General features: G+C 41.1%; 1 protein-coding gene across 1 annotated transcript in view; it reads left to right on the top strand.

Annotated features, from left to right (window-relative positions):
• FSHR (follicle stimulating hormone receptor) overlaps positions 1-25,426 on the top strand; it is an 81,430-nt gene extending 56,004 nt beyond the window's left edge. Inside the window, exons 5-10 of the mRNA XM_072858457.1 lie at positions 6,731-6,802; positions 9,016-9,093; positions 12,604-12,672; positions 12,812-12,886; positions 17,720-17,905; positions 24,199-25,426. Coding sequence (XP_072714558.1) covers positions 6,731-6,802; positions 9,016-9,093; positions 12,604-12,672; positions 12,812-12,886; positions 17,720-17,905; positions 24,199-25,426 — 1,708 coding nt within the window. The remainder of the gene's footprint in view (positions 1-6,730; positions 6,803-9,015; positions 9,094-12,603; positions 12,673-12,811; positions 12,887-17,719; positions 17,906-24,198) is intronic.
• The last annotated feature ends 350 nt before the right edge of the window (positions 25,427-25,776 follow it).

Here is a 25,776-nt window from a genome sequence, read left to right as displayed (position 1 = left end):
TGAGTGTTTAAGGTCTCTGAAAATCACTAGCATCTGAGAGGTTCTGAGCTCAAAAATGCCAAGAGGCATTGGTTTGAATTTGAACTTTAAGATTTGAGATTTAAGGTTTGGACTTTAAGAGATAAGGTGTATTTAGCGCTACACAAACCATTATAGTTTAAACCCTCATTGAACTGGAATATGTCATTAGAGGTGCAGCAGGATTGTCATTCTCCCCAGTATTTTTACCAATATCTGCTTTATCAAATTCACCAGGCACCTTGATAAACTTTAACTTTTTTATGTCCATAACTGAATCACAGATTTTTCTCTTGGCAGTAGGGAAATAAAGCTTTAAATTTGCATTGTCATGAGGAGAAATCATATGCCTTTTTCCTTTGGTTTCAAGCCTGAGTCATTCAGCGGTGACTGCTGTCTTTGAATAATTCTGGCTACCTATGAACAAAAACACAGCATTTGTTTATCCCATGTAAAATCCCCAGAACAAGCTGCTCTGGGTAGTACAGTTGTCAGGTGTACAGATAGAAAGAAGGGGAGCACATTTATCTCATACAAAATTGAAGAACAAGAAGAAATGTGAACACAGTACTGAACACACTAATGTCAGTGATTTTTTAAATGTGGGACACACAAACTATAGGTCATGAGGAAAAGGTAAATCCCCACTTTAAATATCTGAAGTAGTGGAAGTTTTTCTCTGTACTTTAGTGGATGCTCCCTCTTTTGAACATTTGTCATTCCACGCTCCCATACGCGTTGGCTCAAACATTCAGACATGCTACCTGTATAAAAATTCAGCTGCAGCTGTGACCTATAGAAGCAACAGATTAAACATATAGAGGATTGTTTGTCTAACTAACCATTCCCCACTCCTCTTTAGCTAGTTCTACTCACTGGCTGAAATCAGAGGGAAATATATTTTGGGTACTTTTTAAAATAGTCTCTCTTGTGGGCACACAGGACTGGAAGAGACTCCCCAGACTACTGTATCCCATTTCTTACTGGCTCCACTCCATGTATCCCATTAATGAAGTGCTTTATTGACATTTTTAAGGCTCTCCACTGTTCCCTGCTTTCTTTCTTTTTTCCAGGGGAGGCTTTTCCAGAAACTCAATGATTTGACTAGAAAATTTTTTCTAATTTTATTCATGGCCAGTTCATTCACATTCATTCTTGTGCCAAAGCTTTTCTCTAATTTAAATTGATAAAATCCATCTTTGGTGTTTACTCCACTAATGGATTTACACTGCATCCCCTCTGTGCCTTTGTTTTAGGAGGCAAACACACCCCCACTCACCCTCCACCCCCGCCTTGTATGACTATAAATAGTACAAAAGGTGCAGGCTTCATGGCTCTGAGAGTCTGAACAGATGAATGTGTCTTTCGTGCTAATGACAAGGTTTGAGGTAGCAGCACTGGGGGTATAAATCAGCGCAACACCTTTGGCTTCAGTGGAGCTACGCCAGTTCACACCATCGGGATCAGGAGCAGGACCCGAAGTCCCTGTAGGAGCCTTCCACGTAGCAGTGAGCTGGGTGCGATGCCAAGTTACCTCATGCTCAGGTCACTCTCTCTCCGTACAGTCATACCTTCTCTTGGCACATTTCTGAAGGAAAGACTGCCGTTTTCCTCCATCCCCTTGTTTCACTCACTGGTGCTTGCCCTTTTAGAAACCTCCCCTTGAGAAGGCAGAGAGTTTTACTGTTTGAAAGAATAGGACTGTTAATTTAATGAGAAAGCAGAAACCTTGATGGAAGGCTGCAAAATGGCAGTTGGTAAAGGTAACCCAGTCCTGGTATTCACCTTCCAGTGACATACGAGGAAGGGTCAATTAGTGAAAATATAAGGCAAGATGGTGAGGAGAGCTCATGTGGGACTAGGGTTTAAAATAATTCAGAAAAGGGTTAAGCATCTGTGTGGATAGAAATGTTATCAACAGCTATTTGAGAAATGATAAAAATTGTAAGGCCATGAAGGGAAACTAACAAACCCTTGCACATCACAGCCTAATTCTCCCATTAACTGCTGGAAATTAGGAAGGAATAGCAAGTGATTTCATAAATATCTTGTCACAAAACGGATTAGGAAATTCTGTCTGACCATACACGGAGTTGTGTGTGAGTGGAAAAGCAAACCTGGTGCTGGTCCCACTGGGACGTACTCCTGTTGCCCATGTGGTGTATCTTCTCCCAGCTGGGGTCCATGCCAGCTTCCCAAATAGTCCACATTCAGGCAGCAGAGCTGGAGATGGAGGCCTATACTCAGAGAGGTCCTTGGCCCAACCTTCTGCTGCAGACCCTGCCGTAGACCCCTGTAGCCCTTCCTGGTCTGACCCACCAGTCAGAACAGCTGGCACAGGCACCCCTGTATCTCGGCGTAAAGGGGTATAGCGAGACCCAGCTGCAACCAGCATGCCAAAGCAGGGGGACTTGGGTACCTGCCCATTGCTGGGCTCGTCGTGGTTCTTCTGAAGCTTCCAGCCACAGTGGCAGTCTGGCAGGGTACGAGATGCGTGGTCTGATTCCTCACGACAGTGCTGCGGCTGTGACAGAACTGTTAAAACACAATTCAGAAAATCTTGCAGAAAAATATATATTTACTGGCAGTTTTCATTAAAAAAAAGAGAAAAATTAACCAGTGTTAATGCCTGAGACTGAGCCTAGGCACTATAGCCCATCAGATTATCGCCACTAGGTCTTATTTATGGGCAGGCAAGAAGCTCTGCCTAGCCTTGTCAGTCCTCTCATCAGCTTCACGGGCTCGTTACAGCCACTAGCTGTTTAACATTAATATGCTTTTATCTCTGTCAACTTGGGTACAAATACATTTCCCACTCACCCCACTCCCTTATGTCTCCTGCATCATCATGACTAGTATGGCAAAAACACTAAGGAGAGAAAAATGCAAAAAAAATGCAATGCTGAAATACTCTAAACCTTCTAGAAAAACGCAGCCTTAACTTTCTCACCAGTCTTTTAGAAGCAGTGAAGAGAATTGTTAATTGGTCTTCTTGGATATATGCCAAAGAGACAGACTGCTTCAAAATGGTAACTTATTGACCTTTTCATGGGTACAAGATTATTTATCTGGCTCTCATTAGGGAGAGCTGTGGCATTGTCTGTTTAATAATGTAGTGATGGCTTTTCAAACCTATTTTCTTTCCAAAATTAGTTCTCATGTGTAATGTGTGTCCTTTGGTTCTTTTTTACAGTGGATATGTCGACGTCCCGTATTAAGCAATCTCAGCTTAAAATAGAAAGATTTAAATGTAATACTCCTTTCAGATCGATTTTGAGCGTATACAGCTGAATTGTTGGAGGGGAGGGGAAATGTAGGTCGCAAAAGTATACGTTTTATCTGCAAAATAGTTTGCATTGTGGAGAGCAGAGCCTAACTCCAAAGTCTTGCAGCTGCTTGTACCTGCCTGGTCTTATTTCATGGAGGACCTGACACACATGTACCTGGCATGCTTCCTAAACCCAAACCTGTATTTGCTGTAGATGCAGCAAAGTCCACAGAATCGCTGACCCTTTGTGTGGAGTTGGCTCTTCAATAGAAAGAAGTGATGCTCCACTCCTTCCTTTTACATGGCAGCCTCATGGTTAAAGACCTTGCCCCAGAAGTGGCTGTTGTGGATTATGGGCTCGGCTTAGCCTGCAAGGCTGGGACACATGAGTCAGAGGACTCTCTTGCTGGAGTCAGGCTCACATGCAGTATAAAGTAACCAGCATGATTAAGGGACACAAAAATAATGCTTCCTGAGTGATGTTGTATTTATCTCTGCCTACCTTGGGTTTGCAATTTATCAAATACCCGCAATAAGTTGATGAGCTAAACTGTGTTCCCAGTTTTGTCAGAGTAGCTCCTACCAATTTGGCGTAAAAAAGAGCAGTCGTGTTGCTATATCTGGAGATAAGCAGCCAGAATCTTCCAGGAATTAGTTTCTGAAAGATTTTTTTTTCTCTGCTGATCATGGTGCTGTGTTTTCTTAAGTGCTGACTCCAGTAAGCCTTTTCAGAAAGACAATTAATGCTTTGGAAAGCAGCCATCAGCCATCTGAAAAACAGGTTCTTACCGAGCTGTTTATGCATGGCAAGGGGGGACTCAGTTATAACACAGATTAAAGAGGACACTTGTTTAAAGTGAGGCTACTAAGGATGTATACGTTGTATGGTAAATATATTGACAAAACTGTCCTGCAGGAAAGATATTCAGTAAATTGGATTATCTACATTCTAACAAGATTATCCACTTAAAGGCCTCTGGAGATTTGCTGGTTGAATAAAAAGAGAGGGAAGATCTAGGCAGTAGTCTAGCTAAATATTTTTTTAGTTCTTTTTCTGCAATTAATTAAAAGAACATCCTCTCCTGCTCCTAATCACCATTCTGTGCCTCTGTGCAATCAGTGCTTTGTGCCACCTGTAGATTTACTTCAATATGTAGTGATTTGTCAAAGATGCTTTCCTCTTCATCTCATGCTGCTTGGTTGACACCAGCACAAATTGAGCCCTGAACACTTTGGGATTACTGGAAAGATGAGGACTATGGCATCACCCAAGGCCTTGAATGTGTTTTTTCACACGTTTGGTGAAAGCCCTGCTAACCAGTGTGGCATTTTGGTATGTTGGGAGTAAGTTGCCATTGGGAGCAGTGTTTGAATAGCATATGTTAGCGTACCATCATCTTTCATTACTGCAACATGAGGATTGAGATTTTCTCGGGAACTAGGGTAGAAAGGAAAGCTTCTCATGTCTTCTCCTCTGTCTTGCAATAGCCACACAATACTTGGCAGCAGTGTGCTGCTTAATTTACTTACTAAAGGAAATGCGTGCCATAATTCATATTTAACAAGTGGCTCGTAAAAAGAATTGCATGAAATTTTATCATATGACTCATTTAAAATTAAAGGCAGCTTTCAACTAAAACCCTGTACATCTCCAGTAATTTAGAGAGTGTACTTTAAAATACTGTAAGGGGGGACTTAGAGGTTCTTCTTCTATTGCTTCTAATTTTTTCATCTAACTCTTTTTACAAAGTATAAGTGCAGAAGTACTTTAAATAATAAAGGCCTTGTGAAATCCACCTGCTTCATTAATCATGCTTTCTATTTAACTATATGTAATAGTTTTTCAAAGACATTTTTGTACAGCTTTCTTGGTCGCATGTGACAGCTGTTATTTTTAAGCTAATGCAATGTCAGACCGCTCTGACTCCTGAGACGAAACAGTCATGACATTTCAGCAACTTTCCCAAATTGGCTTCTTGAATATTCACTATACTTCTTTAATTTTTTCCTGCACATAATGCATTGCTTCTTGTTGTAAGATGAGACAGATAACAAGTTGGCTTTTCAACATCTGAGGCTACCCAGATACCACCTCAGGGAACTCAGAGCGGTACTTGTGCAAGTGAATGACTATTTTATGGACTTATGTGTCACCCTGAGTGCCCAAAGGTAGGATTTGGTTGTCACATGGAGGTCTTCAGTTTCAGTTCAAATTATGAAACCTGAAAGGTTGCAACTCTTCTGAAATAATCTAGGTTCATAATAAACATCAAATGAATGCTCTTACTTTTTTCCTGCCTCAACCAGTGCTTTTCATCACCATTCAACTATTCAGGAATGAATCTCAAAAAAAAAAATCACATCCAGTAATGAAAGAATATTGTTCTGTTTAAGCGCCAGGATAAAAGATACTTTCCATATACTACTAATATGTTCCTTAAGGAACCAATATTCTCAGTGAAAGGTTACCTTCTCTACCATCTCACATATTAAAGATATAACTAAACTTTCAAGAAGACAAATTTTCTCTTTGTTTGGTAGAATCAAAATGAGAGATTTGGTGACTGGGGAAAAAGTCCCAGCCAGTCGGAGCCTAGCCTGGTCCAGCTCCTCCTCCCTCCGGTGCTCAGCCATCCTTCCAGCCATCAGCAGCCACCAGCCATCTCCTGCTGCATGGCAATATCATGTTTGTCCTGCCCTTGCTACTGCTCTGGATAATAAAATTTGCTTAAATTAGACGTGGTACAGCTCTGTGGATACCTGTGACCATGTTTCTTCACTGGCTGTGGGCACAGGATTGTCCTTCAGAGTCAGCGTTTCCGGGATGGTGTTTTGTGGACAGGAACCGTAACACAGGGGCCAGTGATGCTCGACATGGTGGGAGGGTAGTTAAATATGGAGGCTAAGGCCCATTTTCAGTCACACAAACTGCTGAAACGTTCCCAAAAGTGTTCCCGTGCTATTGGAGGTGCTGAGGAATAAAGCGTCCTAGTTCTCTCTTATTTTCATGAAATAATGTTATTTCCAGTGGAATTAATGTATCCTCTATTAGAGTAGAAGGTTAAAATTGTGGTAAGTGAGTTGATACTTTTGTCTTAAAAGAGCTACTATGAAAATAATTATCCTGTGTCAGTGCAGTTGATTTCTTAGAATATGGTTGGGAAATTAATACCAACAGTTTCCTGAGATCATCATGAGGGACTGTGTAATTATCCAAGGTAGGGTTTCTCCCTTGACTTCAGTGGGGCAGAATTCAGTTCGTGCTTTGGAGAAAAACCTTTTTACATTACAATGTCAAGTTTCCTATGGGCAAATCCCCTGTTTGTGGCTGAACTCTGCCTTTTGTGGCTGCCATTTTTAAGTCCAATGTTCTTTCCTCTTTGTTAATTATTGCTTCGTTCCTGGGGCAGAGCGAATAATCTTCATCTGTTCTCTCCCCCTTAGGTTAATATCAAACACTGGCCTTCGGTTTTTACCTGCTGTCCATAAGGTGCACTCTTTCCAGAAAGTTTTACTGTAAGTTTTAATGTCTGCTTTTCACTTTTCAAAATCTCCCTTTGAATGTTCTGCTCCAACAAAACCATTCAAGATGTGATTCCCCTCGTGTTTGCTTATTAGCTTCATGGTAGCGGTTTGGGTTGTAATTTTGTAGGCACTGATGATAATGCGGCCTGAAAGGTCTCAGTTCTCTCTAGGTCGCCCTTCTACAAAGCGTTATAACTTACACTTTACAGACCACTCTTCCTTTAACTACGCTATGAGTGTGTGGCTGGATGGCCCAGGGGACAGATAACAGCCTTTTACTCCTCTTTCACCAGTTGAAATCCAAACCAGGCTAGTGGCAGTGGAAATTTGTTGCCACCTGGTGACAGTTCTCTGGTCTGCATGAGAAGAGTCACTGATCTCGAAGCTGTTTTGTGTGGAGAGGTGGCCACATCACAGAGGAAAAAAAAGAAAAAAATCACAGGGAAATATCTCCAGCATGCTAATTTTTTTCACTGGCAGTAAAACTGTCCAGAGAATGAAATCTTTTTTTCTATGGAAAATTCCAGTGCCAACAGGGAAAAAAATATTTGTGTAAAATTTTGTGTGAAAGCAGCCTTTTTTTTTCTGTAAAAGCACTTTTTTTTCCTGTAAAAAATGCATATCAGAAAAAGCTTGATTTTTTTTTCACTGAAAAAGATCTTGAATAAATTTTTCAATCAGTTCCTAGTATAATTGAAAGCAGAAAGCCCAGGAAATAAGCAACTATTTCTTCTCTTCCTTTGGACAAGATATATTGTTAATGCACAGACAAAGTTCTGCATGTTCAAATCTTTGATTAGAAGACTTCAAGCTGCAGAAACATTAATCCTGCAATTGTCTTAGTAATGGCCATTAATAGAAATAAAAATGCATAGAAAACATAGAAGGGGATGCCTGAATATAGTATACACACATATAAGATAAGAAATAAATTTCTGTAATACACTTGACATACATAATTCTGAGAACTGCACTTCAGGGCTCCCTGAAACTACCAAGCAAATGCAACAGATACGGAGCTACAGAGCCTTCCTCCTGTATACCTTTAGGCTTATCATCTGTCTTAACTAGACTTGAATTATTGTGTCCTGCTGAGCAACAGTTAATTTTTTTCAGGTGAAACTCCTCACTTTCCTGTAAGAATAAGTAGGCCTTGATACCGCTTGAGTACCAAACTAGACCTTGGTTCAAGCCCTGGCCCCACTGAGGTCAATAAGAAAATTCCCATCGGCTTCAGTTGTACCAATATTTAAGTCTCAAAGATAGGTCTCGATGGGTCAGTGATGTTTATAAAGGGCTCATGCAGATCCTTAGCAGAGGGATACACTTGTATGGGTGCCGAACTCCCTCCCTATTCCTAGCTCTGCTGACCTCAGTTTGCAGAATGAGGCCTCTGTGTAAGTGTCGCTTGATGCAGAGTTGTGGCCGCATTCAACTGTCAGCATGAGATAATTTTGGAACCACGCTTAATTTCAAGCTTTGCAGATAATTCATTTCATTCCGTGCTTTCCAACAGAAACAGCATGAAAACAACCATATCTGCAGTCTAAATTATGAGTAATACTGTTTAACTTCTTTGAGATCTATTTTGAGCAAGCAACAGAACATATATCTGCCATTCCTTTTCTCGTACCAGTCAAAACTGCTGAAAGACTGAAATGCCTGCTTGTCAGTTCAACAAACTGCATTGACAGGGGTCCCGCATCTTCAGTTCTTAAGCACATACAAAGCTTATAAGCAACCCCATTAGCATCAGCAGGGAAATTATTCGTGGGCTGGTAGGTACCCTGCTGAATCAGGCCAAAAAGGCTAATGGCTTTTCCTTCTTCTGGTTGGGAGGCTGCAAAAAGGGGTGGCCTCACAGCCCCTCAGCTTGCATTCTGTGGTCAGTGTGTTTGCTGGAGGAACTATTTATTTCATCTGCCTCAGGGTTATAAGGCCCGAGCTTTTATGTATTTTAATGGCTTCAGCCTATTTGGGAGGAAAGTAGGGGGGCGTTGGAAATGTTTTGCTCCAGCTTTTTTTACCAGGAAGGTTTGTGCTCTGCAGACAAAATGTCTTAAAAACTTAAGTCATCACCCTGTGCGTATAATAGTTCCTCTGATTGACTATAAGGGAAAATACTGTGTTTGAAATAGCATATCATATTGAAAGGCTCACAGAGGTACAAAAAGGTGTCATTTCTGTTGTATTTTATTTTTCAGAGATATTCAAGACAATATCAATATACGTACAATCGAAAGAAATTCATTCATGGGCCTGAGTTCTGAAAGTGTGATTCTGTGAGTAAGACATAGCAAATCCATTATTCTCCTTGTTAGCTCATTTCTTCTCCAGAAAAGGGTCAAGGAAACCAGGGGATGGGCACTATTTTATGCACTTCCAAATTCAGCTTGAGGTTTTAGACTTCTCCCCTACCCCTGAAATCTCTGTATTCTGTTTTCCTGCCATGAAAAATGAATGCTTTTGTGGGGTTTTTTTTTTTGCTGTATTCTAATCCTGCTCTTTATTTTAGAAGCACAGCATAGAGCAAATTTAGTAATTACTGATGCCAAGGTTAAACATATTCCACCTACAACAACAGTTCCATGTGATACAAATTGTGTTCAAAAGGATTGCATGACTCATAAATATTTACAGTCAGACACATCATTCAAAGACGTTTATTACTCGGGCAAAATATATGTAGATGTTGTGGAAATGCGGTATATTTGTACACAATGTTAATGCATTGATACAGGCCAGTTCACAATGCAGTTTCAAGCTGCGTGGTTAGATTACTCTACATTTGACTTGAACAGTCATGTTTTTTAATGAACTATCTGGCTTCTTGATCCTTTCTGTTGGTATATCGAAACATACTGTTTGCTTGCTAACAAGCTGCCTTCATTTCACCTAGCCAGTGGCCAGACTGGAAAAATTTCCCACTGCATGTGTGTGCAGTTTACCTTGTATAGCGAAGCAGAAAAGCAAGATCTGATTGACTGATTGGGCTCACGTTGATTTTGGTGGGAGCAAGGTCAGACCATCAATATTTGAAGAGAGGCCAGTAACAAGTCACTTAGCTGTTCTCTCTCCTTTTTCCCCATCAGTTATGCACAACCTCTGTCTATGTCAAGTTCTCTGAAGTTTTAAACACACACACAGTTTTCTCAAATATATGTTCAAGTCACGATGCCCTAAATGCACTGGTTTATCTTTTCTCCTGTGATGATAATATTCGCTACTCAGGTGGGACTTTCTATTTTCAGACCGCTGCGCAACAAGTACCGTATTTGTTTCCATAATGCCACTAAGGGGTGAGATAAATATCCCAGATTTTTACTGTGATTTGACCTCTCTGTGCCACTTGAGCAGCATGAGATTGGCTTCCCTCTCTCCCCAGGATGTCCCATTGCTTATATGATTACTGCCTGGGTATTGAAGGATAGTCTTCTCTGAGAACTTAAGGCTGCTGGTTTGATAGCAAAATTGGCCGGGGGGGATCATGTCCTCTTCCAGCTGCTTTGCCCTGCCTGCTGCCACAGCCGCATTGCCACCAGCTCCCCATGCCCACCAGCGTGTGCAGGAGCAGCAAGAGCCGTGCAAGTGGACCTGGCCACTACCCGCCTGGTCAGACGATGTCCTGACTCTGCTGTAGTTCTCCCTTTGGACAGGGGCCCTGCGTGTGCTCCTTGAGAGTTCCTGATTAGGCTTTCCTTGTGCTGTGATGAACTTGCCTCATTTTAGACCCAAATGTGCTGGTTTTCTATACAAAACTGAAGTCACTATGCAATGCAATAGAAAGTTACTGTTACAGCAACATCATTTTGTGAAATCAGGCATGTCAAGATGGCATTAAAAACACCCAGGACCCATTGAACCCCCACATTCTGGGAGACCCAGTTTTAGCAGGCTTAGCTGTGGCAGACTCCAAGCATATTTAAGCCAGTAATTCAGATTGCATCTAATCTTACACTATGCATGGGATCTGCACAGACTAGAACTGTGGATACATTTGGTAAAGAAATGCTAGACATTTATGGAAGAAATTCACCTTGCTTCCAGGTGTGCGTGCCACTTAGAGCCTAAGATAGAGCTTTCCTGCCCTGAAATAGGGTGTAAATAGTACCTCAGGGGCAGTGGCCTCCTGCACCAGGTGAATTTTAAAGTGTGTTTTAAAAATACTGCTATAGCCATGAAATAGGGAGTAAAAGCCCTTACATCCAAGCTCTGGGTTGCTGCCTCCATTGTCACTTGTTACTAACGTAAGAGTTAGTGGAGTCAGTAAGGGTGCTGGTTGAAGTGAGGGGAAAATTTGTCTCAATAGAAACTTGTCTATATAAAGTATAGTGAGGTCTTGGTATTTAGGTAAAATTTTGTTTGCTCTTTTTACTACTTGAATGTGACTAGCCAGGTGACAGGTGTGTATAGTACACCCTGTCTTGCAACAGTGGCTCTGATTTTACGACCTTAGTATCTCATTGCGTTAGCGTCATGTTCAGTGAGGGAACACAGTAAGTGCTAATACTGCGATTAAAAGCATATATATCAGCCTAGCAGCTACGAACGGATAAGATCAATGTACTATAATAAGTGTTTTAAATGCTATAAGCGGGGACATGTCTCTTGTCTGTGCCTGCTTACTCATGTCTAATAGTGCTTGCAAGCGAAGGGGACGATGACAGTTCTCCTGATCTGACCTGACAGACATTATAGACATGGAGGTATGTACATCTGCCTGTCATGGTCAAAAGGGTAATCCTTTCAGCCAGACCCATAACTGATTTTCATGCTGACCTTAGCTCACCACCTTGGACCTTAGGATAAGTGGGTCACTTGCATGCTCAGCTTTCAGTGTGAAATAGAAACAAAATGTTCAGGTTTGCTGACAGTTTAATTAAATCAGGCCATTTTTGCCATCAATCAGACCTGTCATTGCCTGTTGGAGAGGGCGTGAGTTGCAAAGTGACATTTAAAGCGAGATGAAAGATTGCACCGTAAAGATGATAAATATAACTGACCCAAGTGTAAAATTTTAGGACCGTGAAGGGAAGAGAGGGAAGGACGTTAAACGTTAATTAGTTAATGCACTACAGTAAAAACTTGGCGGAAAGCCCCAGGAGCTTCTGTTCCCAGGTTCGCTACCTGTGTCTCCTCCTGGGAGAAGGACTGGGGTAGCAGAGCAGACAGGCAGCATAATTTGTCGAGGCAGCAGATGTAGGAGGAATCAGCCGCTTCCCGGGCAGTTTGGCATCACCGCCACCCCCCTCCTGCCCTCCTGCCCAGCTCAGGCACAGTCAGCCTCCCTCCTCCACCTGCCCCACTGAGGACGTGACCACCACAGATGACAGTCTTTTTTTCTAATAACTGGTAAAAGTTAAGCTGTGACCCAGTGTTTCAAAAGTGTCTTGAAAAAAGTAGAACTAAGTGGCACCGACAGCACCAGCAGGAAGGATCCTGTTCTCACCCCTCCTGGGATTAACCTGGAACAGCCTCGCTGACTCTGCTGCAGCCTTCCCAGGGGAGCCACGGGCAGCGCCAGCATCTTCATCAGCTCTGCCCTTGTAGAAACTTACTCTAGCTATCATCGCTGATGGTAGCACTCATCTGCCCTGTTCATGTCTGTACTCTCCAAAGCCTTCCTCCAACCATTGGGATCTTACAAGCTAGTGTTTGTAGAAATGTCATCATTTGAATATCCATTTAAGAATTGTATTTGTTTGAGATCCCTTTCACTGATTTGAATTACATACATTTTAGTTATGAAGCATGAATAAGAACCCAAGTCTTTTTTTTTCCCTCTATTGCAGATGGCTAAATAAAAATGGCATTCGGGAAATTGAGAATCATGCATTTAATGGAACCTACCTGGATGAACTGTAACTATTTCTGTTGTTTACTATTCTGAAAATATGTTTACTATTCTGAAAAGCAATTATTAGAAGGTACTAACTGCTGCAAGCTATTTTTTTTTTTAATCTCAGGTTGTTTTATCATCAATATTGTTGTGTTTTTCAGAAATCTAAGTGATAATCACAACCTAGAAAAATTACCAAATGAGGTCTTCCAAGGAGCCAATGGGCCTGTTGTTTTGTAAGTAATATTCAATTTTTATTTTTTTTTTCATTATTAACTCCCCAGAAAAAAACAGAGAATACGTGAATGCCAGTCTGGATTTCAACATCTCACAAATCTTGGAGTTCAAAACTGGAGGTGTAGTTCTGAATATTAAAAAACTGGAAGTCATATGTGACATTTCAGTCTAGTCCATATTTTCACTTTGTCCTCAAGTTTTTGGGAGTATTTGGAGCCAGGGGTTTAGATCCAGATTTCTCTCCACAGTTGATTTAAGCTCTGTAAGAGAGTAGTTCTGCTTTGTTTTTTTCCAGGGAAAAATGCTGTTAGTTTTTTGTTTGAGCAAAATCAAGAATAGGTGAGTGGGTCCTCAGTGCTTAAATCTGAATTGCTTACCACTGAAGATCTGCCCCTGCATCCCTGAAGCTTAATTCTAAAGATAAAATCCCTGCCCTGCAAGGATAGGGATTGGGATGTCCCATCCCCTGTAGGGATGGGTACGAGATATATCTCACACAGTTACAGCAGGATGTCTTTGGTGGGTGTTAAGCTGGAAAGCAAGATCTCAGCAGTAGAGAATTCAGCAGTAGGATGCTCATGGATCTCAGTCACCATTACCTCAAGCCACAGTTTGCCATGTGGTCTGAAAATGCCTGTGAATGTGCACAACTGCTTGTGTTTCTGAGCACAAGCCACAACACGTAAGAGCTGCAACAGAGACATGGGAATCTTTTTTTGTCTCACCAATTCATCAGAGCCTTTCTCTCTTCCCATCTATCCTGGATGTCCAGAGAGGGCTAGGAGTCACCCAGAAAGGGTGAAAGGGGGTCATTGGAGCTGTTGGAAGATTTTACACAGAGGTTAGAGTGGTCAGAAATCTAAAAAGAGGGAGAAAAATGTCTGGTTAACCTTGAGTTCAGATCAGAGCTCTTCTGAAGGCCTTTTTTCCACATTGTGATGGTCAGTGCACCTATGATATAAAGAGCTATGGTATGGGTTACTGCATTCTGATCCGCTTTCATCACTCCCTCAAAGCATCTTCCTTCTTTGGAAAGACTGCCAGTGGAGCATCTCTTCAGCAGTAATATCATTGATGTTTCTTTGGAAAAGCATTGTTTCCTGTAGCAAAAAGTAAATGCATTTTCTTTGCAAGCTGTAGCTGATACAATCATATTCTGGAGGTTTATCAAATTGACTTGGCTGTAGTTCAGATTCATTTGATAGTTCAATTTCTAACACCGAGTTATTTGTGTAAGTTTTCTGTTCCATTACCAATACATTCACTATTCTATGGATGGGAAATTACCTTTTTATCCTGACTGAGATCATAAAAGAAGAGCCTTCTTACTCATCTGTCACTGTAGTGTACACCAGGAATGCACTTTCACTTGTGGAAGTGATTGACCCACAATCATATCTTTGCTGGGACAAATAGTGTTGTTGCAATCAAATCTGTGCTGCAGACTGCAATGTTTTATTAGAATGAATGTCAGGATGTGTTAACTCTTGATCTTCCTGAACCAGTGTTCTACAGTGAATTAATGCCAACTTCTATTTTATAATAAAATCATGTGAAAGAAACACAAACACAAATAGTAATGTCAGAAACCACCAATCTTAGCCCTTGTACAGGCTACACAGTTTCACGAATCAATTCCTCTCTCAGGCTTACAGCTCTTGGCTGAATTAGAATATCTCTTTTGGAAACACATCAAGTTTTGAGTTAAAGGATTTCAGCGCTGACAGTAGGCAAGTAAATCAAATGGCTAATTACTCCCACACCTATACACGTTCCTCCTGTACAGAAATACACTGTATTTCCAACTTGGAGTTTCATAGCTTTAATTTTCAGCCAGATTGTTTCATTTAATCATTTTCTGGTACCTGCAGAGCTGCAGTGGCTTACACCAGTTTTTAGGGAAGTTCTTAGGAGTTCTCTGGCTGTGTCCTGACTCAGATGCAGGGCAAGATATGGCTATGGTCCATCCTATCCTTGCAATTTGTCTTCAACAGGAAACCCACATATGGGGGCCACAGGAGAGCTCCAGTAGATCCCCAGCTCAACAACTGAGTCCCTAAAGCACAGACAGAGATCAGTTTAGATACAAGCATGGAGAAAATTGTTCTCACTGATCAGTCTACCCCCTCTGATTTCTGCTCCGCCAGCCATTTCTTGCTATTTCTATATGTGCCTTTCAAACCTCATCAGTTGGTCAGTATTTTTGCTAATCCAACAGAGACTCCCAGTGGGAAAGCGAAGTGATTGGAAGAGAAGTCAGATTCATTTTGCTGTTCCTGCACCAGCTGCTGTCAAGACTGATGACTAGCAGCCAAGCATCAACAATACAAGAACATGTATTCTAGTTTGATTTCCTACTGCCACTTTATCGTCTTGTTCATTGTGCTTCTTTAATTTATCAAGCCTCTAACTAGAGAGGAACATCCCGAAGAACCTCTGCACTGAGGTCTGCTCGTGATAACTCAGTGGAGTAAGTTACTAAACCACCTGCACAATGTCTGTGTTTGCTGTTCGGAGGTCTGTCAATGGTGTATCAATAACTATCCCTTACGGACATACCAACAAACCCTGCAGTAGTGTGCAAAGCACTTTCCCTAACTCGCTTCTGTTTATGTGCAATAATGAGCATAAAACGAAGGATTTTTAAAAGAAGAAAAAAATATTTTCATGGAAAAATATTTAATGTTTATGAAATTATTTAGAGATGCCCAGAGACCCAGTAACATTTGAGCTATTTTTAAGTCTAGGTGATACTCCTATTTATATTTACTTGTTATTTCCACCCAATGTAATAACAGTTTGGACTAGGTAAAGATTTTTAGCTAACAAGCCAAAGAAAACATTTTCCATACTTTTGTTCAGAATTATGAGTCCTTGTGAAGTTTCATAGGCTCTTAATGATGCCATGAGTGATGCTGTCTGTGGATTTAGGAAGAAAACTGCTGTTTAGTTGTTGAGTGATGAGCATATGCTCTAGGTGACACTTTTCATTAGGCAGCATACTAAGGGCAATAGTCAGTCCATGAAACAATCGAGGTTGCTCATTGCAACCTAATTACCTCTTCAGGTGTCTAAGTCAGAAATCGGTAGCCTAAAATTTCTCTTCAGCTGCAGCTTTTACCTCCTATGAGAAACAGGTCAGTCCCAGAACAACCTCAGGACCACAGTGTGGCTTCTCTCAGCCCGACCTGCAGAAGTTGAAAGTATTTCTGACTCCATGGGTTCATCTCGCCCTTCCAGTAGAAGTCATGGCCCCAGATCAGGGTAGCAGAGCGGGGTCTGTATTTGCTCCTCTGCTGCCACAACTCATGGTCCAGTTGTTGAAGGTTCTAGGTACCTTCAGAGCCTGGACGCAAAGCCTCCAGCTGTGGGCACAGCATGGACACAAAGATCATCTTTACCAACCACCAGTAACTGCTTTATTAGCTGCATATGAATTTGTTAGACTTGGCCACTCTAAGCTAAAGACCATGAGTTCAAACGGAGCCATTTCCTCATATTAATTTTGCTTCTTAGGACAGAGAACAGAGGTGCAGATGTGCATATGGTACATAGCAACTGTTTAAAGTTTATTACATGCTGCTAAAAGCTAGTCTCCCCCTCATGTGGCACCACTTTACTGCATTAACACAATAATAAAAACAATTTGTGCATGTTGGGTAATAGAATCAAATAACATGTGGTCCTGACATCGTACTGTCACGGATTAATTGGAAACTGTGTCTTGGAGGGGGCATGGAGAAAATTACAAATATTGTCGGTCCAATTCCTTGATTAGGAAAAATTCTTTTCTTTTGTCAGAGAATAAAGAACAGAGCAGCCTCAGCAAACACTGCACCCTGGATCAGTCTCACGCCATAAGAGCACACGGGCTAAGGGAGGACAGGGCGATTTTTGCATAGTCCATTTTACTGTTTCTCTAAGAGAAAGGAGTTTGCTGTCATGAGCTGAGGGACAGAGTTTGTGCCCTAGTGAGGGAAATGTGAGGATGTTTTGCCCCAGCTCTTACACCCTGGAGCCACGGGGATGGGCTCCCACGTATCTCTTAGCCTGGAGATGGAGCACCCTTGGTCCTTCTTCCCTTTCCCTACCTGTGTGGCACAAAAGATTTAGTGTGTGCACAACTTCTAAAAGCCTTGCTAATGCTCTCTTTACTACATTCGTAGCTGCTGCTTCCATTGCTGCCTTTAATAGCCTGTCCCACACAGTAATTGCCTTCCACATAAATACTTTTTTTTTTTAAACCTCTGGAAATGTTTTTTTCTTTTCATTCCTCACAGTTTGAACAGTGTCACCCCTGTCTCGCTTTAATCTCTTTTTCTTCCTAATGAGTACAAAACCTGATATCCCCAACCTCTCCTCACATCTGTACCCCCCCCCCGAGCTTCTCTCTTTGTGTTTATTGTCTTTTCCACAGCAGCCTTCCCATGATGTGATGTTCATGTAACAAACTTCTATTGTGATTTCATTAGCCTTTTTTATTCTGTAACAGTATTCTGGGGTGATTGGTGCATTTACGGGGTATTTACTAAACCCAGAATCATATGGCACTAATGGTTTATGTCCCTGCTAATTCTTACTCAGAGGGTTTGGGGATTTTTTTTTTTTTTCTCAAACCAGACTAACATGACTTGATTGTCATTTGCAATATTAGTTCAGGTTTCCTCTAGAAACACCTAATTTATCCCTGGATCCTGTTTTCCACATGGATTTCCAGCTGATCTCTTTCCAGTCACTACTCTGAGAATAAGTAGGACAGTCTAAAATACATATCCACTGTTGAGCCGAAGTAAATTTGCTTTTTACCAAGATTTTCATATGTTTTCTTAAAGGGATATTTCAAGGACAAGAATCAGTTTCCTGCCAAGTCATGGATTAGAACTCATTAAGAAGCTAAGAGCAAGGTCTACATACAATTTAAAAAAGCTTCCCGATTTAAGCAAATTTAGATCTTTGATTGAGGCAAACTTCACCTATCCTAGCCATTGCTGTGCATTTACAAACTGGAAAAGGCAAAAGTAAGTGATTTCATTTGTTGTTCTTTTTGGTGCTTCTCAGCAGTTGATAGTGAATTAAATAAACTTCCTGAAAATCTGGATAGGAAAGGTCTCTTCAGTGGAGGTAAGTAAATGGATAGAAATAAATAAATATACAAAACATACATGTTCATGCATGCTACACAGTGCACTGCCTCTCCATTCCAGAGGGGTAATAAATTTTGGTAGCTGTGTTAGCATCAGCATTTTCCCCAGCTGTGGCTCTAACCCATCTTTCATTGGGACCTGCAGCCTTGGATCAGCCTGGACCCACGCTGAAGACATTCAACAGGAAAAGTCTGATAACTTTTCAGGAGGTAGTTGGAGGGACAGCTGTGTTTGCAGAGAAGTTGGTCAATACTTGGCTGTCAGTTCAGGAGGGTAACAGAACTGCTGAGTGATCTTAAACTCTTCTCTCAGAAAGCCACACTGATGTTGGAACATTGTCCAACCAAACGCCACAGATATCTGTCAAGTCTACATACACAATGTTTTTGGACATGATTTCTGAAATGCTTAACCTACAGACCCCTTATACCCAAATCAACAGAGGGATGTGAGAGAGTGGGGTGTCTTTTTAGACTCCCAAAGTAATTTTCCATGCTTGTTTTACTTTTCCATTAGCAAGTTGCAGTGAGACTTCAGGTATCAATGATTCTCATTGAGTATTTTCAGCTGCTCAGATAGACTTTAAATGTTAACTAGCTAATGAACCTCCGGAATTTGTGCCACTGGAAAACATGAGGAACTAGTACCTACGGAAACCCCTGTTATTGTTCAAAGTTATTCCTTTACTGGATGTCCTCAAAGATGTGGAATTTGCCGTGGCAGAAAAAAAATGGGGATCATTGTTACAATTCAAGACATTGTCTTCAGAAGTTGCCTAAAACTTCAAAGAAAAGTAAAACTGTGCAGAGAAAGCATAAACTATTAGTAGCTTCTATTTTAATACTTATAATAGCCATTTATTTTACTTTTAGTGTTGTATTGTCACCAGCAATGAAAGATAACTGATCATGCTTGTGCTGATAGCTAATAAATATCACCTACATGTGTTTGCAAAACTACCTGTGTAAAGAGTGCAAGTCTGATGGTGGAGACTGCAGTGTTAAGGGAAGTGTCTGACAGAATACATCCCCCATTGCCCATTTTTGATCCAAAATGCTAAACTTTCACTAGGACAGTTTATCAGAAGGAAACATTTTCACGTACTTCTGCAGGCTTATGCAGGCACAGTGCTTGGTAGCCTGCTAAGTAGAAATGGGTCCAGTCCTTCCAGCACTGGTGGCAAAGTGGTATTTGCCAAAGAGTCCAATGGAAACATGTTTAGTCCTGAATCTGCAAAGGGACCTTGATATCACTATGACTCATATTTTTGAAGGTACTTGTCTTCTGGGCTGCCTGGGACAAATCAGGACCCAAATCCCAGAATCCACCCCTTAAATTAGGAAAGTTGGACTTTTCAAAAACAGAGTAAGAGTTACTATTGAAGGAAAGCTGCAGGAGGAAATGGTCCTGACCTTTTGGTAAGCTCTCAGTATCTAGTCCTCTCATTTGGGCTTTAAATAACTTCCATGTGAAAGGGCTGTCAAGCATTAGAACAGGCTGCTCAGGAAAGTGGTGGAGTCACCATCCCTGGAGGTGTTTAAAAGACGTGTAGACGTGGCGCTTAGGGACGTGGTTTAGTGGCAGACTTGGCAGTGTTAGGTTTATGGTTGGACTCGATGATCTTAAAGGTATTTTCCAACCTAAATGATTGTATGATTCTATGATTCTATGTCACGCTTGCCCCAGGGAGTTGAAGCCCACAGCACTCACTTTCCCCTTAGTACAGCACCACTTTCGGAAGCCTCTGCCCTGGCAGGTAAGAAGCCAAGGAGGACAGTGATAGCCCTTACCACAGCCTGGGCAAGTGCAATTTTGCAAAGAAATGCCAATGAACTGTGCAGAACTCACGTAATCCAAGTGCGGATGGCCAGTGAGCTGGGCTGGAGCACCACGTGGCGGTGGGGCTGCTTCTGGAGCAAGTCTGGTCATGACTCCACAGTCCCCTATAGTATCAGGTGTAATGCAATGGTAAGAAATAGTATGCAAGTTGGAGATGCTCTTCTTTATATGATGTATGGCTACTTGAATAAATGTGCACGTGAACTGTATCACTCTGGTCAACAGAACAAAGTTGAATGTATTTATATGTTTTTAATAGTTACCAGACGTATCTTTAAAAAAATATTAAGCGTAAATGCAAAATTATTAGAACCAATTATTTAGATCAACCCTTCCTGTTAACTGCTTTAAAACATAATTAAAAATGGTAATTTCTTTCACACAGTCATGTGTCTTGTACTGAAATTGGTGGGAGACTGATATCCTCTCTCCAGCTTAAAAAGAGAAAATGGATGCCGTTGGAATACCGAAGGTATTACCATACACTTCAGCAGAGATTAGTCACACGTACAGTAGCTACACCCACTTTCAGTTCAAAGCAGTTTTCTTGACAGCTGGCACAAGCTGCGTGTGCATTGAAGACTGCTCGGGTTGTTTAAGAGTTATTAATAGTTTGCAGTGCTTGATCACACAACGTGTATTATCTCTTTGGCGAGAGCTGTGCTTGGTTCAGTGCAGCAGGCATTACTTGTGGTGGTGAGAACTGCGATGTGACCTGACTTGCCGTGCACCTTCACAGGAGACGGTCATTCTCCCATGGCCGTTTGGGTCTCAGAATACTTCCAGGTAGTCCAGAGAGGATAAAAAGCATGTCTCGTCACCCCCAGAAGTGCATTTCTAAGGATCACGGCAGCAGTTGGTGTTCACGTGGGAAATTCGGGAAGGAATTAAGACAGGGATGTGTGGCCCCGTTCTGGCTGCCCCGTTTATGTAAGATTTCCCCTCTTTGAGACATTTGCAGCACTCGAGAACCTTAGATAAAATAAGTTGCCATAGTGGATCATGCTTGATCACCTCTCCCAAATCTGTCTGCACCAGAGAACAGGCTCTGTTGTGATAACAGAAAGCTTAAACCTGTTACAGCAGCAGTGCTTTCTAAATTTTGGAGGATGTCACATCAAGCACAGCTCCTCCTGAGACACAAATTAAAATTTTGATTTTTTTTTTCCCCATACCAAGAAGGATTATGTGATAAATATTGATCTGTAGATTTCTCACAGTGGAATATTGTGATGCTGGCCTGACAGAAGGTAAACTGCTTTCTTAGGACAAGCCCAGTGCAGTATGTTGAACTCCCCTCACATTTTTCTGTGACTGGAAAATAATATCCCTGAAGTGCAGACAGGGCAGAGGCTGGATGTTAAAGCCCTCAATTTGACATAGACCATTATGAACTTCAGCAAGCTTTTGGCTTTCTTTGACATAAAGATCACCTTCTGCCTAAAAGAATGACATTGATACAACTCTGTCCTTACACTTGATCATTATTCTTTGGACGACCTGTCACTTGAAATCCTATTTTTTTCAAAAACGTGGCAGCATCAGGAGTTGTGTTTGGGCCTTGTCTCATGAGAACATAATATGAGTTGCTCACAACTCACTTGATGTCACTTTTCAGTAAGGATGATTGGTTTGAGATAGGGCTTAATACAGAACCTAGGTCAGGACTGTTTATTCTGCTGAGCATGTTTCTCAGCACACAAGATCCTGCTGTCACCGGATCCAGACGAAGAACATAAAATAACCACTTGTACAAAGGTAGTAATTTTTGTCTATTTTCGTTGGAGCACTCTGCCAATTTTAATGCTATTCTTTAAGTTGTCCTTTCTCTAGCTCGTTTTTCGGAGGGTTTACTTGAGCAAAGCAATGTTAAACAGTAACAGAGCGTTACAAATAGACTGAATAAATGAACTGTGTTACGATACCGACTGTCTCAAAGGAAGCATCCCTTGCCAAAAAAATGTTTTAACTTGTTGCTCTGAATGCACTGTATAGCCCAAAGGGCAAATATCCCAGGGCAAAGAACTGGTAAGCAGTCAGTACCAGAGGATGGATCTTCTTTCCCTCAGGATTTTGCAACTGCCCATCTTACCTGCTTATGGTACAGGTAACCAGCCAGGAGACTCCTCGCCACCCATCCTTGGAGCAAACAGAGCAGATGACTCCGTGGGAACCTGATTTTATCTGGGACCGCTGGCTGCAAAAGAATTCAAGAATGAATAAATTGTAATAATCAGAAGTATTTAATTGGCTTTACATAGCAGTCTTATCAGGGGACAGATTTAGCTCCAGGCAGTGCCTCCATAATTTGGGAAAAGGTTTATTTTTAACTCATAGCTGAGAAATGACTGGATAAAAACATTTCCCGCAGTTCTTTGACGAAGAACCACCAATTGCAGTAGCTTTCAGTGCCCTCGGGTGCCTGTTGCACTCAAAGCTGAGGGACTTTCTCTCCCGTTATTGCTCCTTGGAAGCATATATTCCCTTTCAGCTAGAGAACTGTTGATATATTGATCAATACACTGGACCCCTCACTCATCCTTATGCGAGCAGAACACAGGGGAGCAAAATGTAATGCCTTGTTATTGCTAGTGTGACCTCCATAGTGCATATTTGACCTCACAGAAAATTAGATTTCTGCCTCAGTTGACAGGCAAGATAAAAAATATTGATAATAGTAGAGGATGCTCAGAACCTCATAGGAAATGTCCCTCACCTTCTGGTGCTGGGCCTTCATTAGTTTTCCTTTCTTGCAGACCTTTTAAACTCGATTTTTGGAAAATGTAGTGAGTGCACGAAGTCAAAGAGTAAAATAGGGTTACAAAAAAGAATTCTCCCTTTTAAGCTGCTACCTATTGTTTAACAATTTCAGCCTAACTTGCCTGGAAAGCTCTTCTCTCAACTGTACTGCAAGTCAGGGTGGAAGATAATCTGGGGTCCTGTCCTAGAAATCATACACCTAAGTTACTGTCTATGATGTAGATGAAAGTAGGCAGAGCTGAACTGTGTTGGTTTTGCAACACATTTTCAACTGTTTTATTCCCTAACTCAGATTAGCTCTGGATCCATTTTATGCAAAGCTATGAATGCAAGTTTCTGAGACACCAAACTTCAAAGGCAGCCTAGGAGAAGCAGTTGATAAAGTCTGACCCTTTATTTCTTGTTAACATGCCTTGATATTTCTTAGCTTGATGGAGCTGATCATCTTTCTATCATCTCAGACAAAACAGTTATTTCTTCCTTTGGGCTAGGCATTGAGAGTAAGGGCATAGAGTTAATCCTCTAGGAAATAAAGCCAAACACAAAACTGCCAAAAAATACTTGGTTTACCTTCAAAAGCATTTTTTCTTGAAACTCTTTTCCTTTATCTACCTTTTCTAAAATATGCAAAATGTTTAAAAAATACTTTCTGACAGAAACAAAAGCAACTACTGTTTCTACAGAAATGTTGGGTTTGTTTGGTGTGGTTTCGTTTGCTTTGGTTTGGTTTGGCTTGGCTTTGCTTCAGTTCACTTGGTTTCAAATCCATTTTCTTTGAAAAACAGTTTTTAAGCAAAATGTTCTACCATGTTTTGTGTTTGTATCTGTGTTGGCATCTGGCTTCTAGAGATTATCTGGAAGACTGCATGAACTTACTTATGCCATTGATTTGTGTTAATGGCCAGTTACCAATATGGTATGAGATACTCAAAATGAATGGCACAAACTGGAGTTGTTCTGTGCACTGAAGGAGTTAAAACATTGAATATGGCACACTGATTGCCAAAAACTTTTGGAAAAAGGGAATTTGGGAGTAATACTAAGGGATAGTAGCATTATTGTGATTATACAGACTCCTTATGGGCACAGCTGAATTGATTAATTCTTCACAGTTCAGTCTTATGTAGGAATTCATCATCATGTGTTTCCCCCATGCAAGAATCAGCTTATCAATGGCAGGTTATGTGAGAAATTCAACTGAAATAAGGACGGCTTCTTACAGAATGTGCCTGTCCATGTGGATAACTGTGTCATGATTGCTAGTAAAGCACACATCAAACTTTCCTTTCCCTTACGTTGTGTGATGTTTCCAAATCATTTACATTTCCATGTAATATTTTATAAATAGGGACTAGCCAGACTATTAATTTCAAACTCCAGGGTAGTCTATATTATATGATTTTTTATATATATATATATATATATATATATAGTCTATATAATCTATGATTATATAATCAGCTAACCGGAAACACTGAGCTGTTAACGGAAACTGGATGATTTCATGTTTGTTGTATGCCTTGTGCTGCGTCTCTTAGTTTCCAACTCTACTCTTTTTACAATTTCAGCACTGAATTACATCCAATATGTAGCATATCTCAGGCGAAGCAAGACCTTGATGAGCAGCCTGGCAATAAGATACATAGGCGATCTGCAGCTGAAGATTATATTTCCAACTATGGCATAGGATTTGACCCAGCAGAGAATGAATTTGACTATGGTTTATGCAATGAAGTAGTTAACGTAGCTTGCTCACCTAAACCCGATGCTTTCAATCCATGTGAAGATATCATGGGATACAACGTTCTGAGAGTCCTGATATGGTTTATCAACATTTTAGCTATCACTGGGAACATTGTTGTCCTCATTATCTTAATAACCAGTCAATACAAACTCACCGTACCTCGTTTTCTAATGTGCAATCTTGCATTTGCAGATCTCTGCATAGGTATCTATCTGTTGTTTATTGCATCTGTAGATATACAGACCAAAAGCCAGTATTACAACTATGCCATAGACTGGCAAACTGGGGCAGGATGCAATGCTGCAGGATTTTTTACAGTATTTGCAAGTGAACTCTCAGTCTACACGCTGACTGCGATAACTTTGGAAAGGTGGCACACCATCACCTACGCCATGCAACTGGACCGCAAGGTTCGATTTCGTCATGCTGTGATTATAATGATTTTTGGCTGGATGTTTGCTTTCACGGTGGCACTTCTTCCCATATTTGGAGTCAGCAGCTACATGAAGGTCAGCATCTGTTTGCCCATGGATATAGAAACACCGTTTTCTCAGGCTTATGTTATATTTCTTTTAGTGTTGAATGTACTCGCATTTGTGATCATATGTGCCTGCTACATCTGCATCTACTTTACTGTGAGAAACCCTAATGTCATCTCTTCAAACAGTGACACCAAGATTGCCAAGCGCATGGCCATACTGATCTTCACGGACTTCCTCTGCATGGCACCAATATCTTTTTTTGCAATATCGGCCTCACTCAAGGTTCCTCTCATCACAGTGTCCAAATCCAAGATCCTTCTGGTTTTGTTTTACCCCATCAATTCCTGTGCTAACCCTTTCCTCTATGCCATTTTCACAAAGACTTTCCGCAGGGATTTCTTCATTCTGTTGAGCAAGTTTGGTTGTTGTGAAATGCAAGCCCAGATTTACAGAACAGAGACCTCTACATCTGCTCATAATTTCCACACAAGAAATGGCCATTGCCCTCCTGCATCAAAAAACAGTGATGGGACTATTTATTCATTGGTTCCTATGACTCACTTGAACTGAAGTGCTTGCATGAATTTGTGTCTGAGACAGTGTGATAGTCACTTTCAATTGTGAATTTGAATAATGACTTCAGCATAGCATGTAAACTTATTTTTTATGGGAAAACATTTTTATTTCCACTTTGCTATTTTTGTTCAACGAACAGCCGTCAGAGATGACACATCATCTTCATCAGTTCTGGAAGGACAAAGAACAAAACTTCAGCATGTGCCAAAGTGTCCTTGTAGAATTGTCTCAAGAAATAAATGAGATTATAAACTGGTATCTCCCACCGTACAGGCAGAGATTCCCTTCGTTCTAGGAAGATGTTAGCTGCTTACTGAGAATTAAGTCGTGGTTATATATGGTTG

The sequence above is a fragment of the Ciconia boyciana genome, chromosome 3, assembly GCF_034638445.1.
Source record: "Ciconia boyciana chromosome 3, ASM3463844v1, whole genome shotgun sequence".
NCBI classification, from domain to species: domain Eukaryota; kingdom Metazoa; phylum Chordata; class Aves; order Ciconiiformes; family Ciconiidae; genus Ciconia; species Ciconia boyciana.
This window is presented reverse-complemented; position numbering and strand designations above follow the sequence as displayed.